We start from the raw sequence: 16222 nt of genomic DNA on the forward strand, positions 1-16222 counted from the left end.
TAGAGTTACATGCGGTTCCGCGCTTAAATCTAGGCATATTCTATAACTACGCACATAGATTAATTGTTTTAACAAGCTGTTAAGCGTTGTGAACAGCTCTTAACAAACAATGAGCACTAATTGGCAAAAATTAGAATTCACATGCGTACATTGCTAAGCATATTCTGTAATGTACTGCACCTAAATTCTGACGTGTGCAGCCAAAAAGCGGCATACTTAGGTGCTTGGAAATAGGCATTTTGTGGGTGTTCCAAAATCTATGTGCATTGTTATAAAATATGGGCCAGTGCATGTAAATCTACGCGCAGGGATTTATGCCAGCTTTTCGTTGGCATAAGTGAATGCGCATAGATTTACGTGCATGAACTACACCTAAGTGTATTCTAAATACCGCGTGTAGATTTACTCACGGTATTTAGAATACACTTAGGCATGATTACCTACCATGCGTTAATCTTAGGCGCCATATATAGAATTGGGCCCTATGCGTTAAATGCTAATATTCAGCAGAAATAACTGGCTAACCCATGCTCAATATTAGCGCTTAGCCAGCTAAGTGCTATTTAGCCGGCCAGGAGCTTTTCCTGGCCGGTTAAATAGCGTTGAGTATTGGCCGTTTTATGTACAAGTGTGCTCACCTTGTCAAGAGCATCTGCAGTCAAGGTGCAATTTCTACTGCTTCCACTAGTATTTTATAAAGATACATAGATTGCCTAAGTGGGTGTCTACCTGGCACCCAGGTACCTAATTAATGCACATTTTTACGCATTTATATTATAAAGTCAAAGTGAATGAATTCCAGTAGATGTAGGCACTAGCATTTACACCAGCTCGAAGACCGGTGTAAATGTTCGCGCATACTTTCTGCAGGTATGCCCATATATGCCAGTACTCCACCCCTGGCCTACGCACAGTGAAAATACACACCATGAAACTTGATTGGGTAAGTGAGTTAGGAAGGGATATAAAATGAGCGAAAATTCCAGATTCAGTGAGACATGATGGGTCATGGCACTGCAGCCCAAGAACTGGAGGCATAAAAGAAGGCAGGTGGAAAGCTCTGAGCCAACCTCTCCCCTTTCTCTACCTTCCCAAAAGAACAAAAGCCGCCCAATGATAGGATGCTGTGATTTTGGCTGAAGAATTTTGTGACGTGTCTGTTTTGGTCTAACATCTCTCTTCTCTTTGCAAGAGATTCTGATATACTGAAAAACATTTTTTCAAGCTCTTAACACCTGCTTTTTATTTCCTGTCGGCTGCAGAGTTCTAAAACATTACGTTTTTATTTTGGTGCATTATGAGCTTTCTACACTCTGATGAATTTCTAGGTACCTGATTACAACTTGGCATCTGTCATGACACTGTTGATGTGCTTATGTTTATGCAGTTGGAATCCCAGCTGGTGCAAACCGAAACAAATCTGGAGGATGAGCAAGCATTGAGGCAGAAGTTAGCAGAAGAATTTGAAGAGGTAACCTGTTTTATATGTTTCTGGGTTCATTTAACTGTATGGCTTTTCCAGCTGCCGTTTAGATGAATTGCATTTTTAAGAGCTCCTGGATATCTGGATGTTTGCCTTGTATCTCCCCTATCGTTTATTTCTTCTAGAGGATAGGTGGATTGATATCAGTGATTTGGTGATGTATAAAGATATGCATATGTAAATAAATAAATATAAGTTATCCATATACTTTTATGCAGATATTTTTAGTTTATAGTTTATTAACATCTTTGTATACTGTCTTTCCAATGAGGTCAAGGCAGTGCACAGGCTAAAAACATAGAGTAGAAAGGAACGCCATTGAGTAATGGGAAAGAAGACGTGGATAAGAGAGTCATTCATATCTAACAAAACTAGGGAGGAGGGGAGGAGAGAAGGGAAAAAATTGGAGGGGGGGGGGGCAAGTTGCTATTCCACTGCAGGTTACTGCATTAGGAGGGAAGGACACCCTGTTTGAAATAGAAAGCTTTCTTAAAGGATTTAAAAGTAAGCAAACTATGCACCGGATGAGGTATGGAATTCCAAAGACTAGAGGCTAGAAAAAAGCCTGTTGAATGTCTGGTAGATTCATAATGGGCTAATTATTTAGCTACTTTATATGTACATGGGTAAAGATATGTGAGCAACTTTTCTGTATATCTTTCTCTCTGCTATTTCTGCGTTCAAGTTTGTCCATATAAGTTATATTGATTTTGAAAGCATACTTTAAAGTTAAGAAAGAACTGTTTTGTGATCATATCTATACACATTTTTCTGGATATGGCTGGCCCCACTCAGGAGTGTAGGAAACAATTTTTTTGTTGAAACTCAAGTTTTGACTTTGAGAGCTACCTGTTTTTTTTAGGTTTCCTTGTAGATGTATGATGTCCTTTCAGAATAAGAAGTTTTGTTGTTGTTGTTGATACGACACATCTGGAGAAATTTGTTTTGACCCATGAGAAGAAGTAATAGGTAGGGAGTACGGTTAATAAGTGATTGGCTCCAAAATAGTGAGGGGGGGGGGGGGTGAGGCAGTAGTTTCCCCTTCTTGTGTTTATTTTTTTTTCTCTTTCTTTTTTTATTCTCCCCTCTTTATGTGGACTACAGATATGCAAAGGGACACATTTTTGCTGCTTTAGGCACACATTAGCACCTTATACAGCTTAGTAGAAGGGGTCATAAACTTGATGGAATGCAAAAAATATTATGGAGAATAACCACAGTGTAAACAGATAACCACGAAGGTCAGCAAATGCAGAAGGCACTCTGCCGAATCACGGCCTGTGTTGGGTCTGAACGATGTATGTTACTTTTTTGGAGAATAAACTTTCACGTTGAAGATATTGGACTTCTGTCAGGTCTGGAAACCTTTTCTTCCACTCTTCAGACTGCTTGTGTTTTTCGTTGTGGAAGTACTTTCTCGCCTTTTCTGGCTTGACAAACAAAATTGTGGCCATTTTACAGCCATGCTAAAAGTGGCCACAGTGTGCCAGAAACCCATGAGCTAACAAAAGCACTGGCCACTTTGTAGCGTGGCTTAGTAAAAGGACCCCTAAGTTTAGAAGCATAAAAAGTGGGTGGCAACAGGGCAGGGAAAAGAAGTTAAGAGCTTGCCCTCCTTTTCATTACCATGCAATCCTTTTACAAAGGTGCACTACCATTTTTAGTGCGCACTAAAAATAAGCACACGCTAAATGCTAGGGACACCCATAGGAATGTATGGGTGTCTCTAGCGTTGAGCGCGTGCTAAAACTTATGCATGCTAAAAATGCTAGCGCTTCTTTGTAAAAGGATCCCTAAGGGCTGCTCCTAAATTTATACTTCTAAATTTATGAGTATAATTTATGCTTCTCCATTTACGCTCATAATTTAGGAGCATAAATTTAGTAGCATAAATTTTATAGAATAAGGCCCTAAACTCATAAATTAGACTCGTAAATATAGCCAAATGAATGGCAGGCCTTCATTTATGAGCATAACTTTTAAGCTCCTAAATTGAGATGAATTTTCAGCTGAAATCAGGCTTCTAAGTCTGGCTGGACATAGAACACAAATTTAGGAGTTCAGCTTTTTTTGAATATCTGGTTCATAATTTATTCTAATTCTTTGGGTGATTATACATTTGTTTAGAACTGTACCAGTTTAATTGTATTGTTTAACTTCCTGTCAGTTTGCTTGGTAGATAAAACCAACAATGCTATTTGGTATTGAAAAATAAATAAGAGGATTACAATTATTGTAAGAAAATATAAAAGAAATCAGGCCCTGTTTAGGTGCTGTAGGTCCACACACTTTATACTGTGCACTAAAAAGTGTGCCTGCCTACAGCGCAGCTTAGTAAACAGGGCCCAGAATGTATAAATTATGTTGAAGCTAGTTTAGCTATTACTGACACAGGGATGCGTCCTAAAAAAAAAAAGTAATAGCATACAAGATTGAAACAATTGTAAAAGAAGAGGGAAAAAAAAGTCCTTTACTGACCTTAGACATAATCTTGTAAGAAAGTTGTCCATGTACCTGAAAATAAATCTCTGTTTTCCTCCATTTTACACAAAATTAAAACAAGTCCCAGAAATTGATATTCAGTTTACAAGTTGAATTGGAGAAGTTGAGAGCTGGAGGAGACTCTGCTGGTTCTGATACAGAAGAGGCTTTACAGCTTAAGGTAATTCTGAAGCTAAGAATGGGCAAAGGGAGTTTTGCTTGCCTTTTTTCATAAGTTTCTCTTCCTAGGGATGGGCTGTTGTTTGCAGCAACATGGGAAGTGTCAACGGCATACCCCGTGTGGACATATGTCAGTAAGAAACAAAAATGAGCAATGCTAAAATGACGTTTTGGGGCCCTTTTACTAAAGTACATTAGAGTTTGCAGTTACCACGCATTAACCCAATAAATTAATATATGGAAAGTGCAAATTTAATGTGCCCAGCACTTCTTTTGCTGGTTCCATGTTAATGTTCAGTACCTTGGTCATAATTAGGGCCAGATTCTATATTAAGGCACCTGAAAAATCAGCACAGAACAAATTTCCGCCTAAGTGTATTCTATAAGCAGCGCCTAGATTTAGACGTGGTATATAGAGTATGGTTAGTTGATATCTCAGTGCCTAGAACCACACACATCCATTTACACCAATGAAAAAATACCAGCACATAGATTTAGACGCAGAAGGCCATATTGTATACCAGTGTAAATTTTGGATTGCTCATATTAGAGTTTAGGCACTCTGCATTACACAATACACTTAGGGAGTTGTGCACTTAAATTCTAATTATTGCCAATTAGTGCTGATTAGCTTGTTAAGCCAATTAAGTATGCGCATTGTTATAGGATATGCTTGGATTTCAACAGTGAACACTATGCACGATAAATAGAATCCAGGGGTTAACACGGATGCACTTACCCCCTATTTCTGTAAAAGTCACCAAAAATTACACACTCAAACTTAGGCATGCTCCCAATTTAATTAGATAACAAGCAAATTAAGATGCAATTATTGGCACTAATTAAATTTAATTGAACTTTGCATGTTCAGATTTAGGCATGGGATCTGGTGCCTAAAATTTACATGTGATTTGAAAAGGGGGCACAGAAATGGGAGGGTCATGGGTGGAACAGGGGCATCCCTAAAATTTACATGCATTGTTATAGATTAACAGGGATACACACCTAATGTAGGTGCATACATTTGCACCATGTTTCAGTTGGTGCAAATGGTTTTCTCCTAAAGTTAGTTCTGATTGCCAGGCATAAACCCTATTCTGTAAACCGCACCTAACTTTAAGTGTGGCTTATAGAATAGTGCTTTTTTCAGCGCTGATTTTTTTTTTTGTGGCACCATATACAGAATCTAGCCTTAGCGCCTCCTATTTAGGAGGTGCTAAGAAAATCTGTGCTAAGTGAGCAGTTGTTGGTTAGGATGTGGTGTGTGCCACTGGCGTACCAAGAGCCAGGAGGTGGGGGCAGTCCGCCCCGGGTGCACGCTGCAAGGGGGGTGAAGGGAGCAGCCGCGCAACTGTCGGCTCTGCCGGTTCCCTGCTCCCTCTAACATTACTTCTTGTTTCCGGGGCAGGGAACCGGCGGAACCAACAGCCGAGTGACTGCACCCCCTGGAGGTAAGAGCGGTGCGCTTGGGGAGGTGGAGGTGATGCGCCCGGGGGGGGGGGGTGTCAACATCAATTATAGCCAATAATTGGTTGTTATTGTCAGTTATTTAAGTTACGTGCACAGCTGAGACACTGTTGTATAACTTGCGCATATAATTTTGTGTGCTAAGTGTAAAATCAGACATTCAAGTTTTCAGAACTAGGGGGAAAGACAGACTGCTCTTAACAACATTGCTCCTGTAATGGCAAAATGGTCACAAAAACCCAAATAAACCCATAAACAGTACAGGAAATGACATGAAACAAAGTTTTGCTGGCTGCCCACCCTATCTCTTCTCGTTGCAAAGACATTCAGGCTGAATACTTGTTGGCGTGAAAATTCATTCAGAATCTGGAACCTTGGATAAAGTCATACTTTTGAGTTCACTTGAATGCATGGCCACAGCTTGTAAAAGAAATTTCCCCAAAAGATTTAAGGTTTGTTGTTGGAACTTGCTTAGACCATGTGAGGTTTATAGAACCCTTCCCTTCCCTTCACTCTTAAGAACACTCCCTTAGACAGCCTGAGTCACTTTAAAAGCACTAGTCCCACCTGGGAGAAAGTGAGCCAGGAGGATGGGTGGAGCCTAATCCAGGAAGTATATAAGACAGGGCCTGACTGAGGTTAAGCAGGCCCAGAGAGAAGAAGGAATTGAAGCCCCAGTGTATGCCACCATCACCTATGGTTAAGAATTGTGACCTGGCTGAGGTAAGCTGCTTTTGTGTCATGTTCTCGAGGGCCTTGGCATACTGTCAGGTCTTCGAGGTGGAACTGGAAATAGTGAGTCCTTGGACCCCTGCTGAGGAGCGGCAGAGGCAGGCAAGACCACCCTGGAGCGGAACACACGGAAGGGCCGGACTGGACCTCTGGATTGGGAGCAGGCAACTGGAACCTCTTCACCTGCACTTAGCCACCGTTCCGCTGGAGTTGAGCTCCAGCGTGCAGGCGGCCGGCAGGGCTTGCAGGACAAGGTGGAACTGGAATCCAGAGGACCCGCCCCGGGTCTAGGAAACACGAGGGAACAAACTATACTAGACTGCACTAAGCGCTGCATGCAGCCGCTAAGCCAGACACACTGGACAGACTAGACAGAAGCTTATCAGGAGCAGGGACTAGGGCAGACATGCAAGCAGGGAAAAAGGGGAGACAGGGAATACCCACAGGGCAAACCCACTAGCTAGGTCGAGGCAGGTAACAGGATAAATCCCCCAGAAGATACACGCTAGCTAGACAGATACAGGAATCAGGATACATAAGCAGGGATCCGGATAAGCACACAGGATATACAAGCAAGGTACAAGGTAGACACACAGGACAGAAGGTAGCTAGGCAGAGCGGAAAGCCGGATAACACTAGCTAGCCAAAACCAGGACTCAGGATGAACAAGCAAGGACCAGGATGTGCACACAGGATATACAAGGGATGTACACACAGGGAAGATGGCAGCTAGGCAGAGCGGAAAGCCGGATAACCCTAGCTAGCCAAAACCAGGACTCAGGACGAACAAGCAGGGACCAGGATGTGCACACAGGATATACAAGGTACAGGATGTGCACACAGGGTATACAAGGTTCAGGATGTGCACACAGAATATATAAGCAGGGAGTAGGGCAGGCTGCAAACACAAACGGGGAAACCAGGGCTGAACAGCAGGCTCCAAACACAGACTAAAGGCAGAAGGGCTAGCAGCCAGGTACTGGGAACAGAAGGGCACCAGCCCACACAGAAGGGCAAGCAGCCCACAGGTACTAAACAGAAGAGCAAGAAGCCCACACAGAAGGGCAAGCAGCCCACAGGTACAAAACAGAAGAGCAAGAAGCCCACACAGAAGACAGGCTTAGAAGCAGCGCAGCAACACACTGACTAACCTGTAGGCCTCTGGGCATGACACCAGACAATGACACCATGCGAAGGCCCTGACTGCAAGCACAGGCCTTCCTTATAAAGGAGCTCACTGATGAGTCACCACCAGCAGGACAGAAGCAGGAAGTTCCTTGCCTCCAAACAGAGGCTTGACACACAGAGGAAGTGAGCCCACAGGAAGGACAAGCAGGAGCCATCTTGGATACTGGCGTAGAGGAGGCGGCAGCCATCTTGGAAGAGGCATAGCCCACACAGGTGAGGTCCAGTAAGGCAATCAGCACACAGAGCCAGAGAGAAACTAAGACAGAGACAGACACAGAGACAAGCAGAAGCCAGCACAGCTGCTGGCCCCCAGAAATGAGGTAAGTCTGAGGGTGGTCACGGCCACAGACGTGTCATTTTGCTTCTTATTTGACACTGACAAGCCTTGCTCTGAGATCTGGCTGGAGAGAAACCAAAAAAGACTCACAGGCTGTGTTTGGGGCAAGGTCGTCCTACCAGCCACAGACCTGATTAAGACTGCTTATTGAGCTACAGAGGCGTTCTATCTTTTGTTCCTGGTCCTGTGATGTAACAGGCCTCAGGATTCAATTAAATAAACACTTGTTTTCATTTATATCCCTTTGTCTGGCTGTCTTATTTCACGGGCCCCATATTCAACTTTTGCTTGGGGTGTCACAGACCAATAGTGTCGTGTCCTGTGGTAAGATTGTGCATTCATTAGTACACATTTGATTCGTTGGCACCTTAAAAAAAATTAGCACTTGCTAAAGCAATTTAATGCATGTTAAGTCAATTAATTTACATTCTAACAAACGTACAGAAAGCAAAAAATCTAGTAAAAAGCCCAAGCAAAATGAAAATGTTTGCCCTGTGCATATCCCTAGCCTGTGGGCTTTGTTGCTTGAAGACCGCTTTGTGGCCTATGTTGACAGGTATTGGTGGCATTGAGTCAGTTTCTAATGGCTTCCACACTGCTAAAATGAGAGTCACATTGGGCATCCTTTTTAAGGGTCTGCATTAAAAGACAAGGATTGAAAAGACATGAGACTGGGATTCTCCTATTTCAGTTACATGTAACCATGTACTATAACTACAGGGCTGAAACATTTGGAGAGGGCAATGTGAGGAAATATATCCTGTCTCTGTGGGTAAATGGAAGACTGGTTTCCAGTGCTGTCCCCTGCTGAGTTCACGCCTGCTATTTTGTGATGAGTTGCAACTTCCAAACTGAAGTTTTGGTTGAGTATTGACAAAGTAGTATGGTAACTATGTTAGTCCAATGGACTATATCTCAGTGAAGTTCAATGAATAACAAAACAATGCAAGATAATAGTCGTTATTGGACTAACTTAATACATTTCAAGGGCAATTCTATAACATGTGCATGTGCCCCTTTTGCAAAGAAAAGTAAAATTTATGTTGTAAGCACCTTAAATGCTATTCTAGGAGGGCACGTGTGTGCAGTAGCACGCAACTGCAAGGGGGCGGGTACATGGGTGGGACATGGGCAGGAGATGAGCCTGACTCCAAGTTACACACAGTCCACACAATAATTAAAACCATTTAACTGGCCAGGAATGGCTCCTGGCCAATTAAATGGCACTTAACTGGCTATCCGGTAATATTCAGCGGAAGGTCGCCGGTTATTTCCCGCTGAATATTGCCGGTTAGCGTTTAGCGGATATCTGATCTTTGGCCAGTTTAAACGTAACTGGCCAGCGCTAAATATTGGCTTGGCTGGTTAAACCAGCCAAAAAACACCCAGCTGTTCAATGCTGATCACTGGAAATGGCCCAGCATCGAATATCCAGGCTCAGCGCCAACCGTGGAAGGCAACCCGGCTACCTCCCGTGGTCTGAATATCGGTCTCGTACTCTACAGACACCCTTATTGCATGTTAGCCAGGTCTGTGGCTGGTGTGACTGCACATGCCTAAATGTAAGGCATGCCAATACCGTGTTACAGTAGTATTTTCTAACATCTAGGCACCAGATGCCATTATAGAATAGGTTCTCACAGGGAATTAAAATGGAGGAGCCCACTGACTCGCCACTTTCTTGATTAGCTTCTTCTGGTCTGAATAGGAAACATGTCACTGCCAGAAAATACAGGTGAATCAGAGATAACAATTCAGTGAAGAGGATGTTTGGTGTGTTGAGGAGAATTTTTAAAAAAACTTTTCAATCAGATATCCTCTGGTAGGTTTTATGAACCCCACTGTGAAGCACTGGGCCAGGTTATCAGTTCAAACACTCCACTTATTGCTGTTCTTTTTCTGTTGTTCAAAGGCCAATATGCAATTTTCTACATATGTTAACCAAAAATGTTTTTGCTGCTTGCTCTGTTGTCTTTGCACTTCCTTTCTATTCAGCCCTGAGATCGAGTTAGTTCAGGGGTGGGCAACCTCAGTCTTCAAGGGCCACAACCCAGTCAGGATTTCAGGATTTTCCCAATGAATATGCATGAGATCTATTTGCATACAGTGGAGGCAGTGCAGGCAAATAGATCTCATGCAGCAATCTCTGGATGTAAAGTTGATTGCAAGAAAAGTTATGATGATTTATGGTGATATCTGTAGTTCAATAAGGACAATAGTAATTCATATTTGGAACTTTTTGGAGAATGAACTTATGCACGTTCAGATTGTTAAAGAACTTGTTCCAATTGAGAAGATAATCACCTGATATAGAAACATTGATATTTGGCATCTGCTGATTACCAGAGTGAATCTGCAGAGTATAGATCATGATAAGTAATTTGTGTGCTTTTTATATTTGTTATGTGTTATGTGGGATAGATTTCATATGTTATTCAATTGTTCTGTCCTCTGATACTTCTGAACATCTGACTGTGAGTAAATTACCTGTCTTTATGCAATAAAAGAAACTTCATAAAATAATAGAGACTTCAGGTGTGTCTGGTGTGCCAAGGTTATACTCCAAGATATTGAGACTAAGTTAACAAGCCTCAAGAGTCTTGACATCAATCTTTAATAAAATGTGTGGAATATTTGGAAATATTCAGTCATCATATATAGTGAATATGTATATTCATTGGGGAAATCCTGAAAACCTAACTGGGTTGCAGCCCTGGAGGACTGAGGTTGCCCACTCCTGGGTTAGTCTATGAATTAACCCCTGGCACATTTGCCTGGTATTTAATCCGAAATCAGATTTCAAAATGCAGATTTGTAGACATTCTTCGAAAAGTGAATTTATTGTGAATCCTGAGGGTAATTATTTGTATTATTTTGAAGGAGAGGCTTGAAAAAGAAAAGAAGCTAACGAGAGATTTGGGTCATGCTGCAACCAAACTACAGCAACTTCTAAAGGTGACCCAAGAGCAGCTGGCTAAGGAGAGGGAAACCGTTAAGACCTTGAAAAATCAACTTCAAGAAACGGTATTTCCACTATGTTTTAATCCTTTACAATTTTTTTAAATCTAGGAAGCTCAGAACTTTAATTAATTGACCCTCATTTTGTGGAGTTGCTGGGTCTTACTGCAACCCAGTAGAGTCCTGAAGATAGGTCAATAGCCATATCATATAGAGGGACATATGGTCCAGTATTTGACATCTGAGAGTTTCTTTCAGAGTTGTCAACCCTAGACCTTGCAATGTTAGTGTAGACTAGAAAAAACGAATTGAGCTGATGTTTCCCAGGTTGCAAGCCTGCATCCAGCCCATTCATAAGCTTTCTTTCTTTCTTTCTTCCTCTTTTTTTTTTCTTTTTTGGATAGCCAGCTTGTAATTTTAAGTAATGCCAAAATGATTGCCTGGGAAGGTTAACCTTGCCCACCCTTTCTATGGAATCAGTATTTACGAGGGGTATGCATTCATTTAAAATGACATGGGAAGTGGAGTGGAGGAGTAGCCTAGTGGGCTTAACGTGTGGTAATGCGGGATTTTAACACACGCTAAACCTAGATTCAGTGTAGTACTTTAAGGGATTTTTAAAATATATTTTATTGCACTAATGTTGTCATTAGCATGCGAAGCCTGCATAGAGTTAACACGAGAGCACTTAACCGCCTCCTGTTTAGGTACGTTAGGTACTCTGCGTTATCCAGTTAATGCATGTTAGGTATAACACGCTAGCTGGTTGATGCTTCCATGCCCACTCTCTGCCCTTGACATGCCTTCTCCCCAAAAATGTTTTAAAAATCACTAACATGCAGATTAGCATGTATTTACAACCAGGCAAAATATCACAAAACACTTTAACACATTTTTGCGGTATCCTTTACATGTGATAACCATGCTTTAAGGGCTTAATGTCCTTTTGTAAAAGGGCCTATTAACCCTCTATTATCTCAGATACAATCTTAGGGGTCCTTTTACTAAGCTGTGGTAAAAAGTGGCCTTAGCGAGCCCTTATGCAGTTCTTTCCCCGCATGCTAAGGCCATTTTTACTGCAACTGGAAAATGGCTGAGTTTCTATTTTTTGAATTAATGGCCATGTGCTAATTTTGCCATTACTGTGTGGCCATAAAAAAAAAAAGGTTAATGTGTGAGCCCTTACCGCCACCTATTTTGTATGACGTAAGAGCTCACATGCTAATCAGCACACGGCAATACAGCTGTGCTACCTGATTAGCATAGACATGTCCACTCTCTGCCTCTAGACACACCCCCTCTGCAAAAATATTTTTAAAATATTATAGTGCACAGTTTGCATGCACACATTCAAAAATTACCACAGGATGCCCTGCTATACACCATTTTAAGCTGTGGTAAGTACGCGCTACTGCATACCGCAGCTTAGTAAAAGGACACCTTAGCATTTTGGAGTGTTACTCTGTTCCCCAACAGGGGGTATGCAAGAGCTTTGCCAACCTGGCTGCTGACTGGTACCTCCTACCAACACGTTAGCACTTGTGTAGTACTGAAATATTGGTAGTCAGTGCCAGTCAGCAGGAGGGCTTTTGTGTGTCTCTCCTGCCAGTGAATGTAAGACCCTTTGTAATCCTAGGTGCTGATTTTAGAGAGGTGATGGGTAGGAGGGACCAGATTGGCCAGTTGAGAATCACGTGGGAAGTTCTTTTGGATTCTGCTTCATCACAGGTCAAGTGGTGGCTCAGAGTAGGAGGAAACTGTTGAGGAGCTAGGGGCAATTTGCATATGCCAGTTAGTGGGAGACACTCACAAAGACCTTTTATACGGTCTGTGCCAGAGCCGGTGATGGAAGGCGGGACAGGTGGTTGGGAGGCAGGAAAAACTGCTGGGCAGACTTATACGGTCTGTGCCCTGAGAAAGACAGGTACAAATCAAGGTAAGGTATACACATGAGTTTATCTTGGGCAGACTGGATGGACTGTGCAGGTCTTTTTCTGCCGTCATCTACTATGTTACTATGTTCTGTAAACATGCACCATATGAAAAAATGGAGCAAATCTATGCATGCATATGCCGGAATTTCACTAAAGTGGCAAGTATGTGCATAGTTTTCAGTATGCATACTCTGTCGGATTTTCAGAGTGAGAGTATGTGTACACTTTCACTTTGAAAATTATCCCAGGAAAACTATAGGCATCTAATATTTGGAGTGCAGATTTTTTCTGAAGTAAAATGCCTGTGCATTTTTAGAAATTCAGAAGTATGCACATAAGTGTCAACTCTTCCTAAACCCTACCCTTGAGTGCCTGCTCAGACAGCAGATTGAACTTACACACATAGGGCCTTATTGTATAAAGGTTATGCTCCTAAATTTACGTTCCTAAAATGTATGCTCCTAATTTATGAGCATAAATTATGCTCTTAAATTACGAGCATAATCTATTTTGGAGCATAGAGTATGCTTGTAATTTAGGAGCATAAATTACGCTCATAAATTTAGGAAAATAAATTTAGGAGCATAGCCTTTATAGAATAAGTCCCATAGGGCCTTATTCTATAAAGGTTGCACTCCTAAATTTACGCTTCTAAATTATAAGCGTAATCTATGCTCCTAATGTAGGGCCTGTTATGCTTATAGGCTTAGCATACATTTCGGAGCATACATTATGCTCCTAAATTTATGAGCGTAAATTTATGAGCATAAATAATGCTCATAAATTTAGGAGCTTAACCTTTATAGAATAAGGCCCATGAGGGGGGGGGGGGATTCTATAAATGGGGCTGAAAAATGGGTGCCGGAAAAGATCAGTGATAAGAGCTAATCTACTATAATAAAACTCACCCTCAACGTTCTGAGGACACTGACGTCAGTGAAGCCAAGCCCTGACTTCCTTCAAAAAGGTTCGAAGGTTCGTGGTGGTGAAGCCACCAAAATCGCTCTGGGCCCTGCCCTCGAGGGCGGAGCAATGGCAGAACAACGAAGGGGTTGGCAGGGAGGGAGGCGGGAGGGGGTGGGAAATCGCTCCGGGCCCCGCCCTCGCGTCAAACGTCATGATGGGGGCGGAGCAATGGCAGAACAACGGAGGGGTTGGCCAGGGAGGGAGGGGGTGTTGGCGACGAAAACCTTGCTAGCGCCCGTTTCATTTGCTCTGAAACAGGCCTCTTTTACTAGTATTCTGTAAAGGGTATGTACGCTCTTTATAGAATAGTGCATGCTGCCAGACTCACATGTTAAGCTACCTTCTATATGGTATATCTATGTTACCAGAAACACCAGTGTAGTTAGTAAGATAATGTGATTAGTAATTAATGTAATTAAATGTACTTTTCTGTTCCAGGGAGAAGATAATGGAATGAAAGAGGGAACATCGGTTTGATGAATTTGGGAAATGAACTACCATACTCAACTGACATAAATGCCTTACACATTCCTTAAATATATGCTCGACTTACTGTAAATTAAAAAGAATAAAGCCAATAGTGAGCCAAAATATTTCTGTAAAAAAGTATTAGAAGCATAATTTTTTTAAAGAATCTTAATGATGTTTTGTAAAACTACATTCCAAAAGGAAAACTCTGACTGTGTCAGTAAGCCAGATCCAAATGTCTACCTTGTGTATTAACAGAATACATGAACATGTGAAAGGGAACACTTTGTACTTTTATGTACAATGATCAGTGCAATTATTATGTTTTTTTGTTTTGTTTTGTTTTTGGAGTGAAAGGAAGGCTGAATGAAAGGTACACAACTGAAATGAAGATGGCCTCTACTTATTGCAGGTGGCCCCTAGCAAATTTATTGTGGCTTTGTGGATGTATTGATGCCATTAAAATAATCTTGTAGCCAATGTTGTGTTGTCTTATTTTTATTAAGGACGTTGGAGATGAGGAAATATTGAGAATGTAGGCCACTGTTCCCTCTAAGCTGAGCGGAAGTCCTCCACCTACAGTCCTGCCAGTGGGTGGTGCTGTTTCACTATCACATGTTCAATAGTGAGGGAAAGGCAAGCTCTTTAGGACTCCAGGGAACCTGCCTGTCCCTAGTGATTGAAAACACACTTACAGCAATGAAGTTGGAAGACTCCCATTGAGAGGGAAAAGTGATAAAGGTTATGATGTATGATTAAAGATCATCAGAATTTGTATATTCTCATTTTTTTTTACATAAACTCCAGGGAATTTTATTCCAAGTTCAGAAATCATGTCTTTTTTTGTCTTTATTTCTTGCAGCCATTTCGTAAAAGAGCTTAATGGTCTTTTAGATTCATATCCATGTATACGGAGTACCATGCAAGTACAAGAGTGGTATTGATGAATACCCATCTGGAGTAGAGAATGACACGGGGACAAAGTTTGTCCCCACTCCGTCCCCGTGGGTTCTTTCTCTGTCCCCACTCCACAGGTTCTGTCTCCATCCCCATCCCATCCCCGTGGGCTCTGTCCTTATCTGCAGAAGCCTTGAACACGTATGATTTTATATTTAAATCTTTTTATTAAAAAGGAACAATATGCTGTGCAACTTGTTTATAAATCACAAATAGAAAACAATAATAACAACGAGCAGCTATAATAACCCCACCACCACCATTCTCTACCCATCTAACCCCAACAATAGCTGACTTCTACTACCCCTAGAAATCCTAACCCACCCTGTTAAAATGTCTAGGGGTACAAAATACAACCTGTTCTGTATGTCCTAGCAGGGGAGAAATATGCCATATAAACACTGTTATGATTTTTAATCTGTGGATGAATAAGTCATCAACAATCTCAGGATTCAGTCTAGCTCTCCTGTCTTCCACAATCCTTCCTGCAACAGAAGATGTCTTCTCAGAAGATGTGCTGGAAGCAGGAATGTACAGGATCCCCTATGCAAATCTTGCCAGTTGTGGCCAGCATTAATTAATACAAATCAAGCAAAACTTGTACAGAAAAACTAATTCATATAAGCACAATGCTATCATAGGAAACTTAGTATTAAACAATGAAAATAATCAGAAAATTATTCAGATTAATTAGGAATGTTAAAAAGCAGCAGAAACAAAAAATCAACCTACCTCGTGCACCTCTTATAATGACACTGATTTATCTATTTGTAGCATTTGTATCCCACCTATTTATTTGCAGGCTCAATGTGGCTTACATTTTTCCGTAATGGTGATCACCAATTCCGGAAGAGAAATACATATTTAAGGTGAAGGAGACTAAGGATTAGGTATACACATAAAGAAAGTACATTTTCGTAATCAGAAATAAAAGGTATTGGATTAACTTCAATCGTGATAGATTAACTTGAACAATCAGGAATATTAAACTTCAATCTTGTTAAATTAGTATGGACAATCGGGAAGTACAGAATTACGTTTTGTGAATATTCGGTGTAAATTTTGTTAACT

General features: G+C 41.4%; 1 protein-coding gene across 2 annotated transcripts in view; it reads left to right on the plus strand.

Moving 5' to 3' along the window:
- The window catches only part of RRBP1 (ribosome binding protein 1), a 193657-nt gene extending 178983 nt beyond the window's left edge, over window positions 1–14674 (plus strand). For both annotated transcript variants that reach the window (XM_030196260.1, XM_030196259.1), the window contains 4 exons: window positions 1388–1471; window positions 4047–4145; window positions 10749–10892; window positions 14165–14674. In XM_030196260.1, the coding sequence (XP_030052120.1) occupies window positions 1388–1471; window positions 4047–4145; window positions 10749–10892; window positions 14165–14203 (366 nt within the window). In that variant the 3' untranslated portion in view covers window positions 14204–14674. The remainder of the gene's footprint in view (window positions 1–1387; window positions 1472–4046; window positions 4146–10748; window positions 10893–14164) is intronic.
- Window positions 14675–16222: the final 1548 nt, after the last annotated feature.

This window comes from Microcaecilia unicolor, chromosome 3 (genome assembly GCF_901765095.1).
Source record: "Microcaecilia unicolor chromosome 3, aMicUni1.1, whole genome shotgun sequence".
Classification (NCBI taxonomy): Eukaryota; Metazoa; Chordata; class Amphibia; order Gymnophiona; family Siphonopidae; genus Microcaecilia; species Microcaecilia unicolor.